The sequence below is a fragment of the Pomacea canaliculata genome, linkage group LG1 (genome assembly GCF_003073045.1).
Source record: "Pomacea canaliculata isolate SZHN2017 linkage group LG1, ASM307304v1, whole genome shotgun sequence".
Lineage (NCBI taxonomy): Eukaryota > Metazoa > Mollusca > Gastropoda > Architaenioglossa > Ampullariidae > Pomacea > Pomacea canaliculata.
The window spans coordinates 45290517-45310036 of record NC_037590.1 but is presented as its reverse complement, the minus strand read 5'-3'; the positions used below and the strand labels follow the sequence as shown (position 1 = coordinate 45310036).

Here is a 19520-nt window from a genome sequence, read left to right as displayed (position 1 = left end):
TCTTACAGCATGGTACAAGTTTATAAATATTTTTGCCAAAAGGATGATAGACTTGCAAGTCTATAATGTAGATATAATTCTGTTAGATATAAAGTTTAATCCAAGAAAAACATTTGTGAAGGAAACATTTTGCTTAAACAAGCTACTGCTAATGATTGTGCCCTGTAGCCAAAAACCAAATAAGAAATCCCTCATCATTTAAAAACTTGAAATCTACAATAAAAACAAATTAGTTTAAAGACAGAGCATTAAACGTGAGCGATAATGAATAACATTTTTCTTCAAATTATAATACAGGGTTTCAAAAGATGAATCACATAGTTCCATATTTTCTTTCCTTCTACTGAAGTTGTTTAATGTTTTAATGACTTAATTAAAAAAAAGTGTTGCAAGTAAGAAAAAATGAGATTTTGATAATCACCATTTTTGCAATCTCTGCCATTCAGATGAAGTGTGTGGTAACTGGGGCAGGTACAAGTGGAGTTTTCACAAGTTGCCCTCCATCCACAGTCTTCTGTACTTTGGCAATTGCTTGCCACTAGGAAATTAAATACGCACACACACAATGCACAACCTTGTTGACATAAAAGGTAAAGATAAAGGATCCCATAGTTTAGTGGACAGAGGGATTGCGAATGTAAGCAGCTGGCTAAATCTAAAGCATGGTATGTAGGTGGCATCCAATTTTCGCCTTCCACTGTTTTTACCTTCTCTGGTAGATCAGGTACCAATTTCTCCCATACAGTTGCTTGGTGGCCAGGGAAAGTTTTCTAGCCACAGGTACAAGCAGGCCTTGAACCAGTGACTGCTCCAAAGTTTATGATACTAACGACTGAGCTATAGAGCCTCAGCAGTGAACACAAGTGTCATTAAACTGTCCTGTAATCTACCTTCCATACGACCATATTGAATTTGTGACAAGGAAATCTTTTTGTTAAAAATTTCACTGAAATCTATGTTATTATATATTTATTTAAATTTAAATAAATATTTAAAAATGAAATGCTGCTTATACACCATCATTAGATTTGAAGCACAAGAATCAGTATGCAGCCTTTCTTAGTAAAGAAAAATGAGGGAGTGAAATTAACTGCAAATATCTTAAGACATGTTATTTGCAGTATTCATTTACTTTAACAATAGTAGTAGTAATAATAATATGACAAGCTTACATCTCACACACACACACACACACACACACACATGAACTTGTCCTCATATTTAGCACAGCTGATCAGTTTATGTTTAACCAGTATTACAAAGCATTATGTCAAGAATATCAAAATTTCAGACAAATAGATGTTAAACAAATCAGGCACACTAGCGCATAACCTTTATAAAAGAGATGTGTTTTGAATGCCTTTTAAATACATTAGCTGACTTCGAAAGGGGAATAAGTGTCCATGACTGGATGAAAAAATATGTAGACTGGCCATGCCTTCACTCTGGGAACAGGCAACAGCAAAGTGTGGTTATCTGACAAAGAACATGGTGCTCCAGGAGTGATTTAATGATTTACTGTCATACCATTCTCATTACTAGTTTACATCACTGTCCTCATCTTTAATTTGGTCTGACTGTAATGAGCAACAATGATAGACTTCCTCAGGGGTGAAGATGTAAGGAGAATACTGGTTGGATAGGCAACTCCCACTGATTACTACACAAATAATCTCTGACTTACAGATTCCACAACTTTTAGGGGAAGTGACAGCTTAATCCATTGTTTCCTGGTACTAAGAATGTACTTGCCAGTTCCTTCAAACCCAGTGCTCCTATTAATTTTACAGTTCAAAACTTTTTGCAAGTCCACAAGTACATATGGCTTTTTCAACATGTTGGAGGGAACTGTGAAGTTCTAGTCTGCATCTGGGTTCAAAGCTTGAGGGCTGACCTTACACACTTTGGTTCAAAAAGATATGGTCTCCGATCCCTTGATTCCCTGATCTCACCAATCAAGACAATTTTTTTTTTTTACATGACCTGAAGATTTTGTAGAATTAAATCTCACTCCCTACCAAATTAAGTTGCTCAGCAGATGCTTAAGCATAGTGTTATCATGAATCCATGTGTATGTGAATATTAGTATGTATATTCTATATATTCCAACATAAATCAATGACTTATAAATACTTTGCATACTTTCTTAATTTTGTATATTCCAACATAATTGCCAATATAACATGCAAATCCTACATACCCTCTTTGCTGATAGCTGAAAATGTCTTACAATCTGCCTTAAGGCACAATATGATTACCATTTTATAAGCCCCACCTATCATAGAATTTTATATCTATATAAAAACGTTTAGCAATATTACAGGCTCACGTCATGGCCCTTCTACAATGAAACAAACTTGTTTTAAAATACTCTGTTATCAGAAGAAGAATATAAGTATTTTATTTCTAAAAAATCCCTAGTAAAGGCAAAATTCTTATACCTTAAACAACTACAGTTAAACATTTAAAATTAGCCCCTCTTTAATTTTTTTTAAAATCTTTCTTGGTGGCACCTTGCTCTAGCTGATGTGAAACTGCTTTAAGAAACCTTCCCTCCAAACTCCTTTGTTAAAAAAAATATATAAAGAAATGAATCTCCCTACCCCAAGAGAAAGGTGCTACAATGTTTAAAGAGACAAGACTGCCAACAGAGGAGGGACCTGGTAAACAACAGAAGGCATTGCTGCTTAGGACAATGTACACTTTAAGACAGGGTCTGGTGCCAAAAACAATTGTTGCCATCCTTATAGCCTTGTATTTCAAAGCATTCAATTGTTTAATTTAGACTCCATTCAAAGTATCTCTGCTCTGCCTAGAGAAAAATGATGGATTTATATAACAGTGAAATCAAAATATTAAGCAAAACCCAAACAATTTTGAAGCTACCAAGCAAATAATTTTTGGCCTTGACATAACTTACAATGTAAACTATTGAGCATGGAACAGTCAAAATGCTTCAAAGTAAAACTTTCTGGAATGTCAACATTTTGACTTTTCCTAATGTTGGTCAGATAGGTACAGGTTGTGATAGAAAATACCAAACACTAGTAGCAAGTTCCCGAGTTCCAAAAGATTATCTTTCAATATTCTTCTGTATGTGTTTTAAGCTTATATCTTTAAACTTTTAATAGAGAATACATGAGATCAAGTGTTAATAAAAGTGAAAAACTATTTTAGATCACAAACACTACTAAACACCTAATTATATATATTAGAAGATTATATATATATACACATGAAAAAAAAAAAACTTGTATAGACTGGAGCAGGTCACTGGTTCAAGGAAGTCAAAATGCCTTATGCTTGGGTCTGTTTGGAAAACTCTCCATGCCACCCAAAATGTGTCCAGCAGAAATAGGTACATGCTTTAATAGATAAGATGAAGTTGGATGTTGGAGAGAGGGTTGGGGTCAGCTTCTGCATACCACACCCTTGGTACCATGAATCCCATATTCACTGCTGCACCAGGCTATGGGAACCTTTACCCTTTGTACATAAGTTTAGCTGCACTATTATATAAATTTTCTTGTGTGAAAAATACAATATTCTGCAATAAAAAGCACCTGTAAAACTGCTTTAAAGTTGTATATGCACCTGTCCATGGTTCTCTCTTTATTAAGGCTAAAGCTTGCTAATTGAGGGTGGTCAATACTTCTAGCATGACCAATGGATTTCTATAAAGACCATTAGGCAATCTACAAGATAGGAAGGTTGAACACTGTCAGCATTATCACAGACCCCTATAAACCTTCTATCATCATTTCCAAATACTGCCCTCGGGCGACAGATGGAAACAGATCATCACCAAGAAAAGTGCTTTTGCCAAGTCCTTCTTACCAAGTGTGATAGCTCTCTTGAGCAGGACTGACAGAGACTAAGACATAAGTGAATAAACTGCTTATGCTCTTTTATGAAATTTCTAAGCCTCTGATGCTAAAATGTTCATAGTAAAACAACTTACACTGCTGGGTCACTTGACTTTCTACCCCTGGTGTCCCTTGCATAAATGTTGCAAGGAGCATCAACACTACACTGTCAATGCCCATATCACAGAGGATGATCGTTGTAGATTAATACCACATGTCTAACGTTCTTCCAATGTGCCCAACACCAGCTCCTCATCTCAGCAGCATACCATTTGATGCCTTCACTTGGTCAACTACAAAATACAAAATAAAATGGTTAAATAACAATAAAAATGTCAGCCTATCTAATTATTAAAAAATGTTCTGAAAAAAAAAACTTGTCCATAGCTATTCTGACTTTAACGCACATACACTGACAGGCACTGTCCAAATAACTGAAATTCATCGGAGTCACTCTTGTCGGCTGGGCACTTTGACATTTACAGTCACTATATATATACTTTTCACATACATCGTCAAGTAAGTACAGATATTATCCGTGGCTTTCAAATGATTTAATTCAAAAAACTTCTCTTTTGTTCTCCCAGTTGACAGATTTCGAGTGTTGTGTGAAGCTGTACTGAAATGGCATGACTTTACGAAAGTGTAAGTTAAGATTTTTTTAACAGTTCTTTGTTTTCCTTTCTTAGTAGTTCAAGGTTTATAAACGCATAAAAATCACGAAAAATAGTTCATTACAACTAACACTTCTGCACTGTTGATCGTGGACTAGGAGTGCACGGTGTCATCAGTGTTCATATTGTTCAGTAACTTACAGCAGCAACAATATTCTACTATCTTGCGACTATACAACAAATGAGCATTGGCTATTTCAACAGCTTCTAATCTGATTAAAATAATCAAAGAAAAGAAAACCATCACTTACTTTATCCCCCCCAAAACCTGTACTCCATTATCCTCTTGATCGGTGGGTCCGCACGGTGTCAACCACTTGCTGTTTTCTTCTCCCTCTCAACAGTGTCTTAATTGCTGTTCCAACGATTTTCTTCACCCCCGCTAGAGTAACATATTAAAGTAATTTTATTGCATTCCTCATCGCCTAAATGGTTAAGTAAATAAAGTACATTAAACATTAAATGCTAAAGAAGCCGAATTATAATTTACATTTAAAAGTTTATGTAGAAACACATTTTTTCGTCCGAGTCTTATAAGCCGCTTGCTCTTACTTTTTCCACCCAAACAAATCATAACAGGAAGTACACTTCCGCCATTTTACCGAGACAGACTCCGGAAGATAACTTCTGTGTGAAAGCCGTGTGTTCAGTAACCCCCCGAAGAAACTTTATTTGTGGTATGTAAGTACATATATATTTTATTTATGTATGATTACTGTGATATGTATAGTATCATCGCTTGGTGGACAACTTTGGGTACGTAGCTGTACACGAATTGTGGCTGGTAGGGGAGGTAAAATCCTTGACTCACCCTGAAATTTTGTTAACAAATTACGAAATCCATAAACTGAATCATATTATGAAGACGTAGACGTTTAAACGAAATATCTACTTATAGTTTAAATGTGTTTAGTGTAGGAAGCTTAGTGTTATTAGCAGTTGACGATAAATTACTGTTATTTTTATTTAGTGAAGCGCATTAGGATTCTAATGATGACTCCCTTATTCCGTAATGGCAATACTTGTAATACTGTGTTAATGTGTATGCAATATAAAAAAGCGATTGCTACCTTTTACAAGAAAACCAGTCGTATAGTAAAGTAGATACAAGTAGAAAGAACTATTGTCATCAAATACAAAATTACAAACTTTGGAGAAATATGTCTTTCCAAACATGCAAGCGCTAAAATGGTGCCCCTTTGGCTTCTGCATTTACATTTACTGCGGTGTCACCAAACCATCTCAGAAGTATAGTCCCTAACTAAAAAAGAAAATGTTAAGGAAATATTCGTCATCACAAGAGTTCATTTCAAAAAGTTGTCATCTCTGTGTTATTGTTTTGAAATACAGCTCCCTATTTTTCCATATTTCAGAATCATCTTTATAATTTGCATGTTGTAACACAGAGAAGAGGCAGACTGCCAAGAATGATGTCTTTGCATTTATGAAACAACAGAGTTCATTTCTGGGACAAAGGTGATATTAAAAAAAAATCAGAATGCCTACCATTCGCAGAACGCTAAAAATGTGGTAAAAAATTACTCGGATGCACAAGTGAAAGTACGAGAAGCAACATCAAACGATCCATGGGGCCCATCCAGCACGTTAATGTCAGAAGTGGCAGACTTGACATACAATGTGGTGGCCTTCACAGAGATCATGCAAATGATATGGAAACGGCTTAACGATGATGGTAAAAACTGGCGCCATGTTTACAAATCTCTTGTGCTGCTGGACTATATTATCAAAACAGGGAGTGAAAAAGTGGCACAACAGTGCAAAGAAAACTTTCATGCCATCAAGACTCTCACATCCTTTCAGCACATTGATGCTGATAACAAGGATCAGGGAATGAATGTGCGTGAGAAAGCCAAGCAACTTGTAGCTCTGCTGTCAGATGATGAGCGGCTTAAAAATGAGAGAGCAAAAGCTCTCAAGGCAAAAGAACGATTTGCTCAGAATGCCATGGGTGTTGGAAGTGGAGGTAGTAGGGCAAGTATATTTTTAATTGATTGCAAGATCTGTTTTGGTATGTCGCTCCATTCTGTCTTAATGATTATATTTTTCAGTTACTATATTTATTTAACTCTTACAGTTCAGAGTTTTCTGCTCATATGCCTCATAAACATGTTTGACTGAAATGTAAATAGTTTTACTATCATTTTGTATGTTGGATAATGCATCATAGCATGGTTTCTGTATATAGCACAGTTGTTGCCAACCAAGTCATTCATTGCCTCACTGTTGCACCATTAGAACTATTAATTGTGCAGATAAACATGACTATTGTCAGAAATTGTAATTTTGAAGTAAGCAAGTAGGCATGGTTTCACTGCTTATTCAAAAGCCTTATCTGATTTCATAGTTTTTAAAGTAGTAGCGGAAGTACTAAAATAATATGAATAGTTGATTTAGACATATCTCATCATTGGAAGTTCCTAGCGCATTAGCAGAAGAGCTAATGATCACAAAGTATTCAGGGCCAAACGAGTGAACACGATAAAGGCATGATCAAGTGCTTTTCGTAGTTATAAAACATGTATGTTTGTAAATGAATATGGAGTAAATTGTACAAGATTAATAGACATTTTACTATGAAAATATGTTCCCATTGAAATATTGCTACTATGATCATCAGCTGAAATATCATTACAATAGTCTTCATTTGCTTTGGATGCTCTTAAAACCTAGATATAGTAAGAGTGCATATCAGGCACCCAAGACTTAATAGCCCTTGATTTCTTTTGGTTTACACTTCACAGCGTGTGAATGGCAGTCCAACTTTACATTCAGGATCAGGGAGCTACTCGGATCCATATGGAGGAGCAGGCTGCAATGACTGTAAGTCTCATCTTAAGTCTCTCTTGTTCTTCCCCACATACACTTTGTAGGAGGGTTTGTTGAGAATTGATTTGGCATGATCCAGAAATATATCCAAAAGTTAGCTTTGCCTGGATCCATTTTGCTATAGTTACTTTGATTTCACCATGGCAAATGCTAATTAGTAGGAAATAGCCTTATCATTTTAAAGTAAGTCAGTAAATAGTTTTAAGATATATATGGAGCTTGCTTGACTTTGATTAGAAAGTGATATATCAGTAGTAGAAAATCATAATTTAATAATGCTTTTTGATTATCACAGTATGGGTATAAAATCATCTCATTTATCTTTATTGTTTTTTTATATCTGACACCTTTCAGCATCACCAGGTAGTGGCAGTGCTGGAACACCCTCAGAGATGGAAAGTGCTCGTCCATCATCTGCTGGTGAGGAGGAGTTACAGCTTCAGCTTGCACTTGCGATGAGCAAAGAGGAACATGAAGAAGAACTCCGCAAACAGAAGTCAGACGAGCTCAAACTACAAATGGCCATAGAACAGAGCAAGAAAACAGTAGTTGAGGTTAGTGGCTTACAGTTAGTTCTGCAGATGAATGAGCTATTGATTGACCCACATCAGCTATTTATTATCCTTTTTCTATAAAGTAAAGTGTTGGCCTGTTTGAATCAGAAAGATTTCTGAACCCACAGCAGAAAATTCATATGGCTCATTGTTCGTCAACTGCTGTTTATCTGCCCTTCAGTTCAGTGAGTATGAATACTTGAAGCATTGTTTAACAGATCAGTTTATGTTATACATCATCTTTCATCTTGTTTTAATTTATATGTTTATGACTGTACTAATTAAGTTAGATCACAATTCTGCAGTGAACCACTTTGTGTACCACTTTTTAAACAGTTTGGAAGATGTGATTGATGTTGGGGTAGGTGGAAACTGTTTATTGGTATCTGCATTTTTGTATTTTATTGTTGGTGGTCATTCAAACCAGAATGTACATAAGGTCTGGAAAAGACTGAAAGCCAAGATAGATTGTCACTAGAACATCTGCATTTAATAATTCTTGCTGCAGGCTGAGGGGGTGAATGCTCCCTTATTTTTGCTTCTGTGTTATGGATGTGGGTTTGTTTGGATGTCAGTGATAGATCATCATGTTTGCATTTACCTCAACTGAGTTGTGACTATTTTTTCATATTTTGCCCTTGGGTGGGATTAATTTTTCTGCACTAAAGTGCGGATTGATCTGTTTAACAACTTCCTAGTGTGGAGTATGTCATTCACTTTGGCCATTTTTTTCCAGTCTTCAGTCTTGGTTAATTGACTCCAGCAACAATGACCTGTTGTTTTATAAGATGTTACCTGACAGTGTTTCCTCATCTCAAAAACATTGATTTTCTTAAGATTTTCTGAAATGTCGACTTTAAATCTGCAGTGATCTCCCTGAGTCTTCGCCTTGTTCTTTTTGTTGTCATCTGTAGTTCATTTTTATTATGGGTGCTGTGGTTCCTGTGATGTGTAAAGCCCAGTGATCTTGTGCTTAGGGCTGAGATAAGGTTATTGTTTCAAGGGCCTTTTGAAAGGCACAATTTTAGATATAGATGGCTATAGAAATACATAATTCCTTCTGATCCAATCTTACTCAGACTCCCCGAAAAGCCAAAGTACATACTCTTTCACAAGGTTTAGCACAACATGCTTCATCCTTGTGTGAACTTTCTGTTTTGTTGCCACAATAGCCATTGTATTGATTCATGTGCACATCATGTTCTTGGGACATCATGCTTAGTTGGTGTGCTTCTGTTGTAGGTGGTTTATTGAGCTGGTTGTCTTACTTTTGACATGAATGAGTCAGTATATGAAAGCAATATGCTAATTACATCAGGTGTGTTGTAGTGCTTGTGCTTTGGTATAGTGAATGTTCCATAGATAATTGTTAGTACAGTGAGCAATCTCCCAGCCTTCGCTACACCTTTCAAAATGGGTACATGGAAAATATTGCAAAATCTTCATAGCAATAAAAATATTGCATTTTCTTATGATATGATCCACTAAAGTCAGATTGAGCTATGCAGAGCTTTATAAGTCTTTTATTTCATTATTTATGTAGTTTTTTTAATATGTGTATATCATTTCAAAGAATTTGTTTAATTTTGCTTTTTTATAAATTTTATGTTGGTGATAGCATGCAGTTTTTGTTACCTTTTTATGTTTGTTGACCTTTTGGATCAACATAAATTTTATCCTGTGCCTATACAATTTTATAGTTTTGTCGTGAACTCATTAGATTTTGATTGAAGTTTTTTCCTTGTCTTCACCTTTTTGTTTTTATCTAGGACAGAAAAAGGCAGCAAGCACAGAGTGTAAGCCTCAGTAATAGCTGTGCAGATGCATGACTTTGTCTTGTGTGATTAAAAAGTCTACGTTGAATCACAGTTACTTACCAAACTACCAACACTTCCTGCCCCATGTCCTTCCAGACTACTAGCCTTCCAGACACCTTTCCCTCCATATCCTTCCAGACATCTCCATGTCCTGCCAGACCATTAACCTTTCAAATACTTTTCCTTTCGTGTGTTACCATTACTGCAAGTGTTTCAAACAGTTCCTTCACTCAGTCATCTTTCAGTCTTTTATATAATTAAAAAGGAAAGATTTTCTTTACCAGTATTGCACATGAACCCATGCTTTTGAATATATAGCATGCTGTTTGTATGCTTTGAGCTCTAGAGCATGGAGCCATCCTGTTCTTATGCCAAGCTTTTTTTTATCCATTTATGGAGTCACTGATAAAATTTCAGACATTCTTAATATGCTGTTATAGTCAATCAGTTTGTGGCTCTTAATTTTATATATTTTATATATTGAGATTTTTTTTGTACAGGCCTGTGTTCTGGCTTAACTGTAAATTAAAAGGTCCATAGTGAAATTGTACTTTACTATACATTACTCAATTCCTAGCCATTAAAATGGAAACTTGGTATACATTGTTCCTGACTTCTACATACACATTCTAGTGATGTCTGAGTTTAGCTGTCATTTTAGCAGACTCTCTTCTTCCACTTTAGCAGTATAGTGCATAATTATTTTTTTTTTAAGAAAGATCAAGTAGTTCAGAAATAATTTTGGGCCAAAATAGTATTCTAACCATGCTACTAAGGATATGATTTGCATTCGAAATGTGTGCACAGACTGCTGCAGGTTTACACATCATGTTTTGATTAGACTGGGCATCAGGAATGTTAGAGAGGTACACTTTCGCTCATATTGTTTTAATTAGGCTGGCTATCAACAGTGTTAGAGAGGTAGACTTTTGTACATCTTGGTTGAGTTAAGCTGCCTTGGTAGATGTTGAGATTGTGGCCCGTTGCATAATTATTTTCAATTAGTCTGACTGCTGGAATGAAGAATGCATGAGGTTTTTTTTTCTTTGTTTTTTGTTTTGTTTTTTTTTTAGTATATGCTTTGGTAACTTGTCTTCTTATATTGTGTTTAATATATATTTTATTATATTGTTACCTAGGAAACTTTTGAAAATGACTGTTATGTGCATATATGTTTATATATGTTTGTCCACATGTGCATGAGTCCTGCAGAGGTGTGTGAGAGTGAAAAGGTTTTGCTTTGTATTTGATCTGGTGTAAGTGTTGATATAACTATATTTTTTTTTATGTTGTAGTCTTAATGTCTGATATAGTGAAATCTGCATGTTTTAAAAACAGTGTTACATTGAACCTTGTGACATTCTTGTTTTCAAAACATGCAGCATTACACTGAGCCTTCTGACATGCTTTTGTGGATAGGAGCTTGATTTGTTTTAAATTATGCAAGCTTAGTATCAATTGCCTAACTTTTAAAAATTGTCTTCATTTTTGTAGGAAAAGACTGTTATAGTTGTATGTTATTATTACCCTTTTACAAGTTTATTGTATTCATTTTTGTAGGAAAAATGCTACAGAGCTGTATGCATATGGGTTTTTATTTTTAAAGTATATTTTTTCCTGTTGAGTTCAACTGCAAGATTCAATTTTGGTGCATTCCATCTTTCGATTTGGACAAAGTATGTCAATTGAAAAGTGTGCTTCCACTCATTAAAACATTAAAAAAGAATAATAAAGCACAGTGGATATGACGGTTGTCCTTGAATATCAGCATTAAAAACTTCTTTGCACTTGCCAGGTTGTAGAAGATAAAAAAATTTTTAGGGTTTAGGCCACACCTGAGTGTTTAGTAATGATCCTCCACTGTTTGGTAGGATGGAGGAGGAGAAGGGAATCACTTTAGAGGGTTTTTGCTGTGGTGCTGAAAGTCTGTCTAGTTTGTCCCAGATTCAGTTTTCAAGATCAAACTAAGGCAGGAAATGTGAAAGGCCAAATGAGGGTGGTTGGGGCAACTGTCTGTTGTCTGTCAGCCTGCAAAGTATTTTTCATCAATTGGTATAGATATCTCATACACCTGCTATAAATGTTAGACCATCATTGTCATCAGCATATTCAGTTCTGTTTGGGTGTCATTGTATAGTGATCAATCCCTTCCATGAGAAGCACTTTACCAAATTACTAAAACAAAATAAAAAGTGGGATATGAGTTATCAGTGCTTTTTGAAGGGAGTTTGATCATATGTGTTGGTTTGTTCAATGTGACATCATTTTTCCTTTTGCATTGCAATATTTTGCCCTGCATGGCATGTTTGCCTTAATGTTTTATTTATCCACAAATGTGATAAGACATTTTACATTGATAATTGAAATCTTAAAGAATTTTTGAAATGGTTTGTCATTTAGAAGATAAGAACATCATACTCATGTCTTCCAATGTAAATGTTTGTGGGTTGCCAGACACAACCAGGCAGTCTCCTTGACATGAGTAACTCAAGTCTGGGTGCTGCAGCAGCAGCAGCCACTGATCCTTGGGGCATGCCTTTGTCTCGTCAGCCCCAACCCACAGATCCTTGGGGATCACCTCTGCAACCACCAGCTCCAACAGCTGATTCATGGGGTTCACAGGGACAGATAATAACAAAGTCATCAACACCCAACTTGGCTGCTTCCCCTCGTCCACAGCCGTCTCCAGCAGCAGCTCCTAATGTTGCGACAGATCCCTGGGGTATGCCCATTGCCAGTCCAGCACGCTCTACACCTCGCTCTAGCTCCACTCCAGGTGATGGCTTTGATAGACCTGACACTGTTCATGCCAAGCTTTCTTTTTTCCATTTGACATCCTGTTGTAGCTTTAACCCTCTTGGCATGATGGACCCCGATAGTGGCTTTGGTGGTGGAACACAAGCCATGAATGTAGCTGCTTATATGATGCCAAAAAAGCTCGCCTGTTGGTTGATCCAGTTAAAAACCAACCAGAAAGTTTGTTTCTATTCTCAGGTCTTCTTCCTGCATGGGGCCATTTTGAATTTATTCTGAGCAATTTTGCAATTTTTTTTCTTAGAAAAAATGAGTGGCTTATCAAGCTATTTCCCCTAGGATGACTGTTGATGACACTAGCAAAAAATCTGTTGTTGAAATCAACTCTGACAATGATATTTGATTTTAAGATATTTGAGCCAGTCTGTTTGCTGCTAATTGATGAAGGTAGGTTTTTGCCAATGTTTTCGATGGCAGTTAGCCCACGTAGTTGTGTTGATTTTTTTTTTTAATGGTAAACTGTGAATTTTCTTGGATTATTGCTGTCACCAGAGTGAAAATAGGCAATTTTCATTACTTTTATTGTAAAGTTCAAGTTTTCTCATTGATGTATAGGTTTCTTGGTCTAATGTTTACATGAAAGCAGCAATAATAAAAACAAACTTCACCCACTGTCAAATTCACCATCATCAGTTATACACCATTGCTTAAGTGTGTACTTTTACTTCTTTGCTGTGCTAAGAGGATTAAATATACGTGGGTTTGGATTCTTACCTAATACACATTTACTTCTTGCAGCCATCTCTGTAAGCAAATTTCTCATCAGTGTTAACTGTGCACAGAAAGTTGCAAAAAAAGGGGGGGGGCATGGAATTTCATGGATGAAATCCTGTATGACTTGTTCGTCCATGTCAAGATTTAAAAAAAAAAAACAACTTTGCCTTATTTATGTGTTTTTCCTGGTGGTGAGACATTTTTAATTTGACGTTCTACTTAGGAAATTCTTTCCTTTCCCAAACCATCTTTTTTTTTCCCTTAACTCTTATATGTTTTTTGTATATTCATAATAGTTTCAGGCTCTCAGAGTGACCCTTGGTCTGCCAGTCCTGTTCCACAAGCAGGGACTACATGGGGAGGAAGTCCATCACTTGATGCCTTTGGGCTATCAGTTTCTGCAACCGCTAATGGAACCAGTGGAACCAACAGTGCAACTACTATTGACAATGAATTTGATCTCCTGTCATCTCGTAGTAATGATCATTCCCCAGCCAAATCTGCCAGTGGTCTTGACGATTTTGATCTTTTGAGTGGTGAGCAGAAAAGAGCATTATTTGTGTTTTGGCTCACTGTCTTCTGCAATTCCTCCCTGCAGTTCCTGCACCTTGAGCACATGGTCGTATCATTCTTACTCTTGTAGTAAGTTCATTGATGGGGAAAAACCTACATTTTATGCTAGTCTGCCATTCATTGTCAGGGAAAGTTGGTACAGGTATTTTGCACCAGTGGTATAGAGCATTTCATGGCAGTCACTTATTGTGTAACAGGCAGTGGGCGTAGTGCAGGAGGAGTGTGGAGTATGTCAAGCATGGAGCAGAATCTGCCAAACCCTGCCCGCAAGAAGTCTCCTGAAGATTTTCTTGGTGCCAATGCCAATCTGGTCAACCTTGACTTGCTTGTAGCAAAAGATCCACCTAAAGGTGTGCAATAGGCTAAATGTCAGTTTAGTTTTTTTTTTTGTTTTTGTTTTTTTTTTTTTTTTTTGCCTTAATCAGATTAAATCATACCCAAATGTGTGGTTAGGCTTTACACTCTTTAACCACATAAACATGTGTAGGCATGGAACTTCAATCTGAGAGACATGGATAACCCAGTGTAAAAGCACAGATTTGTCTTCCCTCGCTTTCTCTCCTTCACTCCTTCCCTTGTTCCCATCCCTGTTTCTCATGTGTGCATGGTTTTCTCGTTATTTTGTGATATTAATTTCAGCGAAATACTTTTAGAATATATATAATATATATCTTTCTTTCTTTGCATTTTTTTGCAGCAAACAATCCTTTTGCATCGACCAATCCTGGTGGGAACAACCCTTTTCAAGATGGGAATGTGGGACGTGTCCCTATGGGACAGATAGCTAACCCAACCATTGGTTTTTCTCAGTCAGCTCAGACAACTTTATTGCCAGCACCCCTTGTTCCAGTCAGCAACATGGCCCAGGCAAGTCAACCACAGGCACAAGGCTACAACCCATTTTTGTGAGGAAAAGCAGCTTTGCACCAGGAGGCTAGCTGTTTGACAGACATATTTATTTTCACGACTGCTAAAAGCCTGGCGCAGATATCTTCCGTGGAGGGACTGGGGCTCCTTACGTGGCCAGTGCCAGACAACATATAAGAAATATTCATGATGGATTTTTTTTTTAATTTTGATTTAAGAAGGGGACTAAGTACACACCAAAACTTTTCTCTCAGTATTTTTGTATCAGTTACAGTTGGTGTGTGTGGTGTATTGTACAGCATGTATTGCACCTTTGGGTGGAAGATACAGTGCCGTTTGTCGCCTTCGTTAATAACTCCACATGCAAGCAAAGAGCAAGGGATGTTTTTATAGAAACAAGCTGACTTCAGATGGTTCAGTAGTAAATTCTATTGCTATGATGCTTTGAAGCCCTCTTTTTTTTTTTTTTTGTTTTTTTTTTTTTTTTTTCCTTCCCCATTACGCTGCATTATTTAGATGATTCTGAAAGTGTTGCATTCTCAATATCAACCATCTAAAAGGTAGTTGTTGTCTCAAGAGTAAGCAGAATTGTACAGATTTTTTCCCCTTTATACAAATAATGACATATATTCATTGTGCTTTTAAAAAAGAGTATTTGTGGGAATTTTCATTCTCATTTACAACTTTTGTAAGCAGAACTCTTTTGAGTAAAAGTGCCACAAAATTTGTCACTGATTAGAATGTGCAGTGTATTGCTTGCTGGCTTAACATTATCATAGGTGCACATTTTTTTTATAAATTAGTGTGCTTACAGTCCTTTCTGGTCAGGAAAATTGGAAAAGTTAGGGAAAATTCAAAACAATTTCCAGCGCCAGAAATGTGTGTCAAAGATAATTGTGACCTTTATCACTTAGAGACCAAATATGCCTGAGCACACCATGCTTTCTGCCTTATTTTATTTTAGGAACACAGAAATTAAAAACATATGTGGTCCTTTTTAAGGTCTTAATACTTAATAACTTATCACTTATACATTTTGGACAGAATTTGCAGATTTTAAGAGCATTTGAAATTTATGTAAAAGTGTTCCACTTCAATTTTTTTCTCTTTTTTTAAACTTTAAAGTACATATATTTTTACTTTATGTATTGAAAAAAAATGTGGTCATGCTTTGTTGGTGTTGGCTGGAAATATTGGAAACTGGTGCTGGAAACGTCGGGAAATTCGTTTCTGTTAGTGTGTTAAGTACTATTGCGTGAAATGTCCTGGAAGCATAAAAACATGCTGGAATCACTGTCAGCAGTACTTCAGTTGCAGATGAGCATGTCTGCTTTGCATTTTGACAAGCAGAGCAATCAAGAGATTGACCATGATGTAATGATAAAGTGCCTCGGAGTGTTTTACAGATGTGCAGTAACACCCTGATTGTACTGCTCATTGTTTTACAAATTGCGTGATTTTCAAGTGGTGGCAATATCTGTTGTAGATCTTGTAGACTGATCTGCTGGTCAGCACTTTGATACAGAAATACTCTGTCTGCATCTCTGCAGTCACTTGTTGCAGTGAAGCTGCATTCTCTGTTTAATCATTCCTAGAACCCATTTCTTGTTTCTGAGTGAAGGATAAGTCTTGTTTATGATATTTTTATGACTTTTTTCCCTCGCAAAAATGTAGGTAGATTTTGGTTTGTGATGCACCAGCTGCTAAAAAAAAAATAAAATGGTAAACAGTCTTGAGCAATGGCAGAAAAAGGTTTTCTGGTACATTTTTCCCCCATTTCAGTTGCTTAATGTCTTCCAGAGTAATGTCTTATTACTGTGGTGTTGTACTTTTCAAAGCAAAATATTGGGCTTTTCCAAGGACCAACTTTTTAAAAAAGCTAATTAAATGCTTAGTCCCTTGCCATTTAAATTTCAGCAAATATTTGGTGTGATAATTTTTCAGCAGTGTCTTTAGAATTTTCTCTGTAGCATCACACATGCAGCACAGCAAATATTTTTCTTCTTCTATTGGAAAAATGAACACTTTTACCAGGCGATGCCTTTGGACTAGCGGTGTGATGTGATGGCAAAAACAATATTATGACATGATTTGAAGACAGAAACATTACAAGTGAAAATGATAATCATCTGGAAGATGATGATGCCCTTGTATAACCATGCACTTATGCAGATACTGCTGGTGAATCTGAATGTACAAAGTAGCAAAAGCAATCCAAGAAACATTAAAAAGGAAATACTTGCTAATGACCTTAAAAGTTACCTTTAAAATGCTCTGATGTACTGATGAAACAGCCATTTTTTCGCGATTACATTTGCATCATGAGTCTAGTAAGGACAGTTTAGTGCCAGCTTTTAAATGTCCAGTAATTTACGTTGTTTGTATGGAGGGGTTCCATAATTCCATGTAAAAAATTTGCATTCAGAACCCTTTTTAAATTTATGCAAGGGGAAAAGGAAAGTGTCATATTTTTAGGCCTTCCTCTCCTCATATTTTTTTTTTTACTCTGGAAGATGTGTAGGCTCATTGAGTAATGCTATGCACATGGGCTATACCACAAGATTTTGGAGATCTAGGAATCTCACATAGTTTCTTTTCTTCCTTACAAGGATGCTGACTGACAAATCTTGTCCATGTAGGTCTGTTTGTAATGGCAGAATATGTCACTACGTCAGCACTTAAATGTAAGGCTTTTTAGAAAATAAAAACAGGAATTTCAGCATTATAATACTTTTATTAGTGAACTGTCAGAATCCAAGGAATGTTGCAAAAACGAATTACATTTGTGCTTTGATGTTGACATCTTCAGCAAACCCATTGCTTAACTTTTATGAAATAATTGATTTTGAGCAGTGATAAATTTTGCACGGCACAGCACATTGACAGTGCCGTTTCTGTACAGCTACATATTTATAATTATGAGCAGTAAAATTTTTTCAACTGGAATATTTGTAAATTAACTGTGCCAACAGTTCGTACATTCTGGGGGATTTAACATGGGAAGAATGGACATTAGGTTAGTTTTGGGCTGCAGGTTGTTGGTAGATCATGGTCTGTAGGAAATGTCACAGGCTGCATTCAGTCTGAGTGCAAAGTATTGTTTCAGCTTGGAGTAAACTTGCACTACACTTCATAAAACACTGAAGACCAGTCTGCCTTAGTGGTTTCAAGTAACAAAGGTGGCACTGAAAGGCTTAATGCTTACTGAAGATCTGAAGTTGTAATGCCATTATTTTCTTTTTTTTTTTTTTTTTTTTGAATTAGCGGCTTTGAGTATTTTATTATGTATATGTCTGAAGGTGTGCTTGACTGCCTGTTGAAAACTACTTAAAACAAGCTTTATGCCTTAACCGGTTGTTGTTTCTTTTCACAAGTATTAATTTTATTTTTTCTAAGCATGTGTTGTCATGTTTGCATGATAATTCTGAAGATGGGATTCTAGGTGGTTAAGACACAACATTAATGCAATATTCTTGTATATTATTCAGATGCTGTAGATTTATGAAAATAGGCAGTAAATACCTGCAGCATCATGAGGATTATGCGTTTAACACTTGTAAACTACCCAAAAAGTGACAAAATATTCTTTCTTGTTATAGCCTCTTTGTATGCTTCATTGTCATTACGTCAGCTACAGACAAGAGAAAGGAATAAATGACAGGAAAATTACAGTAAGTTGTGTTCTGTTTCGAATGGTTCTGGCTCAGAGAAAGGATGAGTAATCTGTGAAAATGTCAGAATCGGGTTATCTAGTGCAATGTCAGTTGGAAACTTTGTTTTTGATTTGGGTAGGTCTTTTTGTTGATTATTTTCTGTTCTTCTGTATGGAAAATGCTTGTAAAATGTTTTTAAGTTTCATGCTAATATGCAGCTAAGATGCACTGATTTTCAATATGATTTACAAATAAATAGAGCTGAGCAGTCATTTATGCAACATTTTTATGCCAGAAAGTACTGTATGCATGCCTAAATGTTTGTTAGGTTTGAAAGGTCCATTAAAGGCTGTTTATTCTTCTGTTTGCCTGAAAACTTTGTTAACTTCAATTTTTTTTTATAGGGTATTTTCATACATATGCAAAACATTAACTCTTGTTTGAAAGACCAGATGCACAACACTTTTACTGCAGATTTTAATGTTTCATTCATTTGCAGGTGTCCGTTTAAGTTAACCGCCCTTTAAGTTATGCAATTCATGGATATGATGTAGCTCAGATTGATGAATACTAAGAAAGGATATCCATGTCAACTAATTTGTGACAGGAAAACAAGTTCTGCTGTCAAACAGATCAACAGAATGACGTTTTAGTTTAGATGATAGTTGCTGTGCATAATCTTGGCTAAAGATATTTTTTACCACTAATGTGTTGCTTATTTTATGTTGTTCAAGATTCTACAAAAGCATATGGCCGTGGCAGGTGAAAGACAAATGAGATCACACCTTTACCTGTAGATGTGTGTGGACACACACAACTTGGCTGTTTATAGTATACATTTAATTACACTAACAAATTTGAACTTTCAGTTAAAACTGTGCTGAATTCATTGTGTTACAAAAACCCTATGATTATTTTTATTCTACTGCTTGATGCTTAATTGTGATTTTAAGAGTAAGGCATCAAATATTTTGTATTTGTTGTTTTTGCCTACACTAGACATAAGTGTAATTATAATGTGATGAAAACATTTTATATGGTATTAACAGCTTTTAATGGACCTTTCCTGAAACAAAATAAATTTTGTTTAATCTGTGGCAAGGCAATTTGAAAATGTAAGTATAAAAATGTTTGATTTCAG

At 35.9% G+C, this 19520-nt stretch overlaps 2 protein-coding genes across 2 annotated transcripts in view; one reads left to right on the top strand and one right to left on the bottom strand.

Annotated features, from left to right (window-relative positions):
* The window catches only part of LOC112570508, a 19098-nt gene extending 13987 nt beyond the window's left edge, over positions 1–5111 (bottom strand). The window contains exons 1-4 of the mRNA XM_025248968.1: positions 5093–5111; positions 4792–4922; positions 3962–4159; positions 422–538 (exon numbers count right to left, since the gene is read on the bottom strand). Coding sequence (XP_025104753.1) covers positions 422–538; positions 3962–4046 — 202 coding nt within the window. The 5' untranslated portion in view covers positions 4047–4159; positions 4792–4922; positions 5093–5111. The remainder of the gene's footprint in view (positions 1–421; positions 539–3961; positions 4160–4791; positions 4923–5092) is intronic.
* On the top strand, positions 5110–19520 carry LOC112570497 (epsin-2-like). Its single transcript, XM_025248939.1, is given in 10 exon segments — positions 5110–5221; positions 5914–6057; positions 6060–6532; positions 7303–7381; positions 7742–7941; positions 9711–9737; positions 12213–12534; positions 13583–13822; positions 14057–14209; positions 14557–19520. Coding segments are annotated over 9 exon segments (1725 nt in total). The 5' UTR covers positions 5110–5221; positions 5914–6038; the 3' UTR covers positions 14769–19520.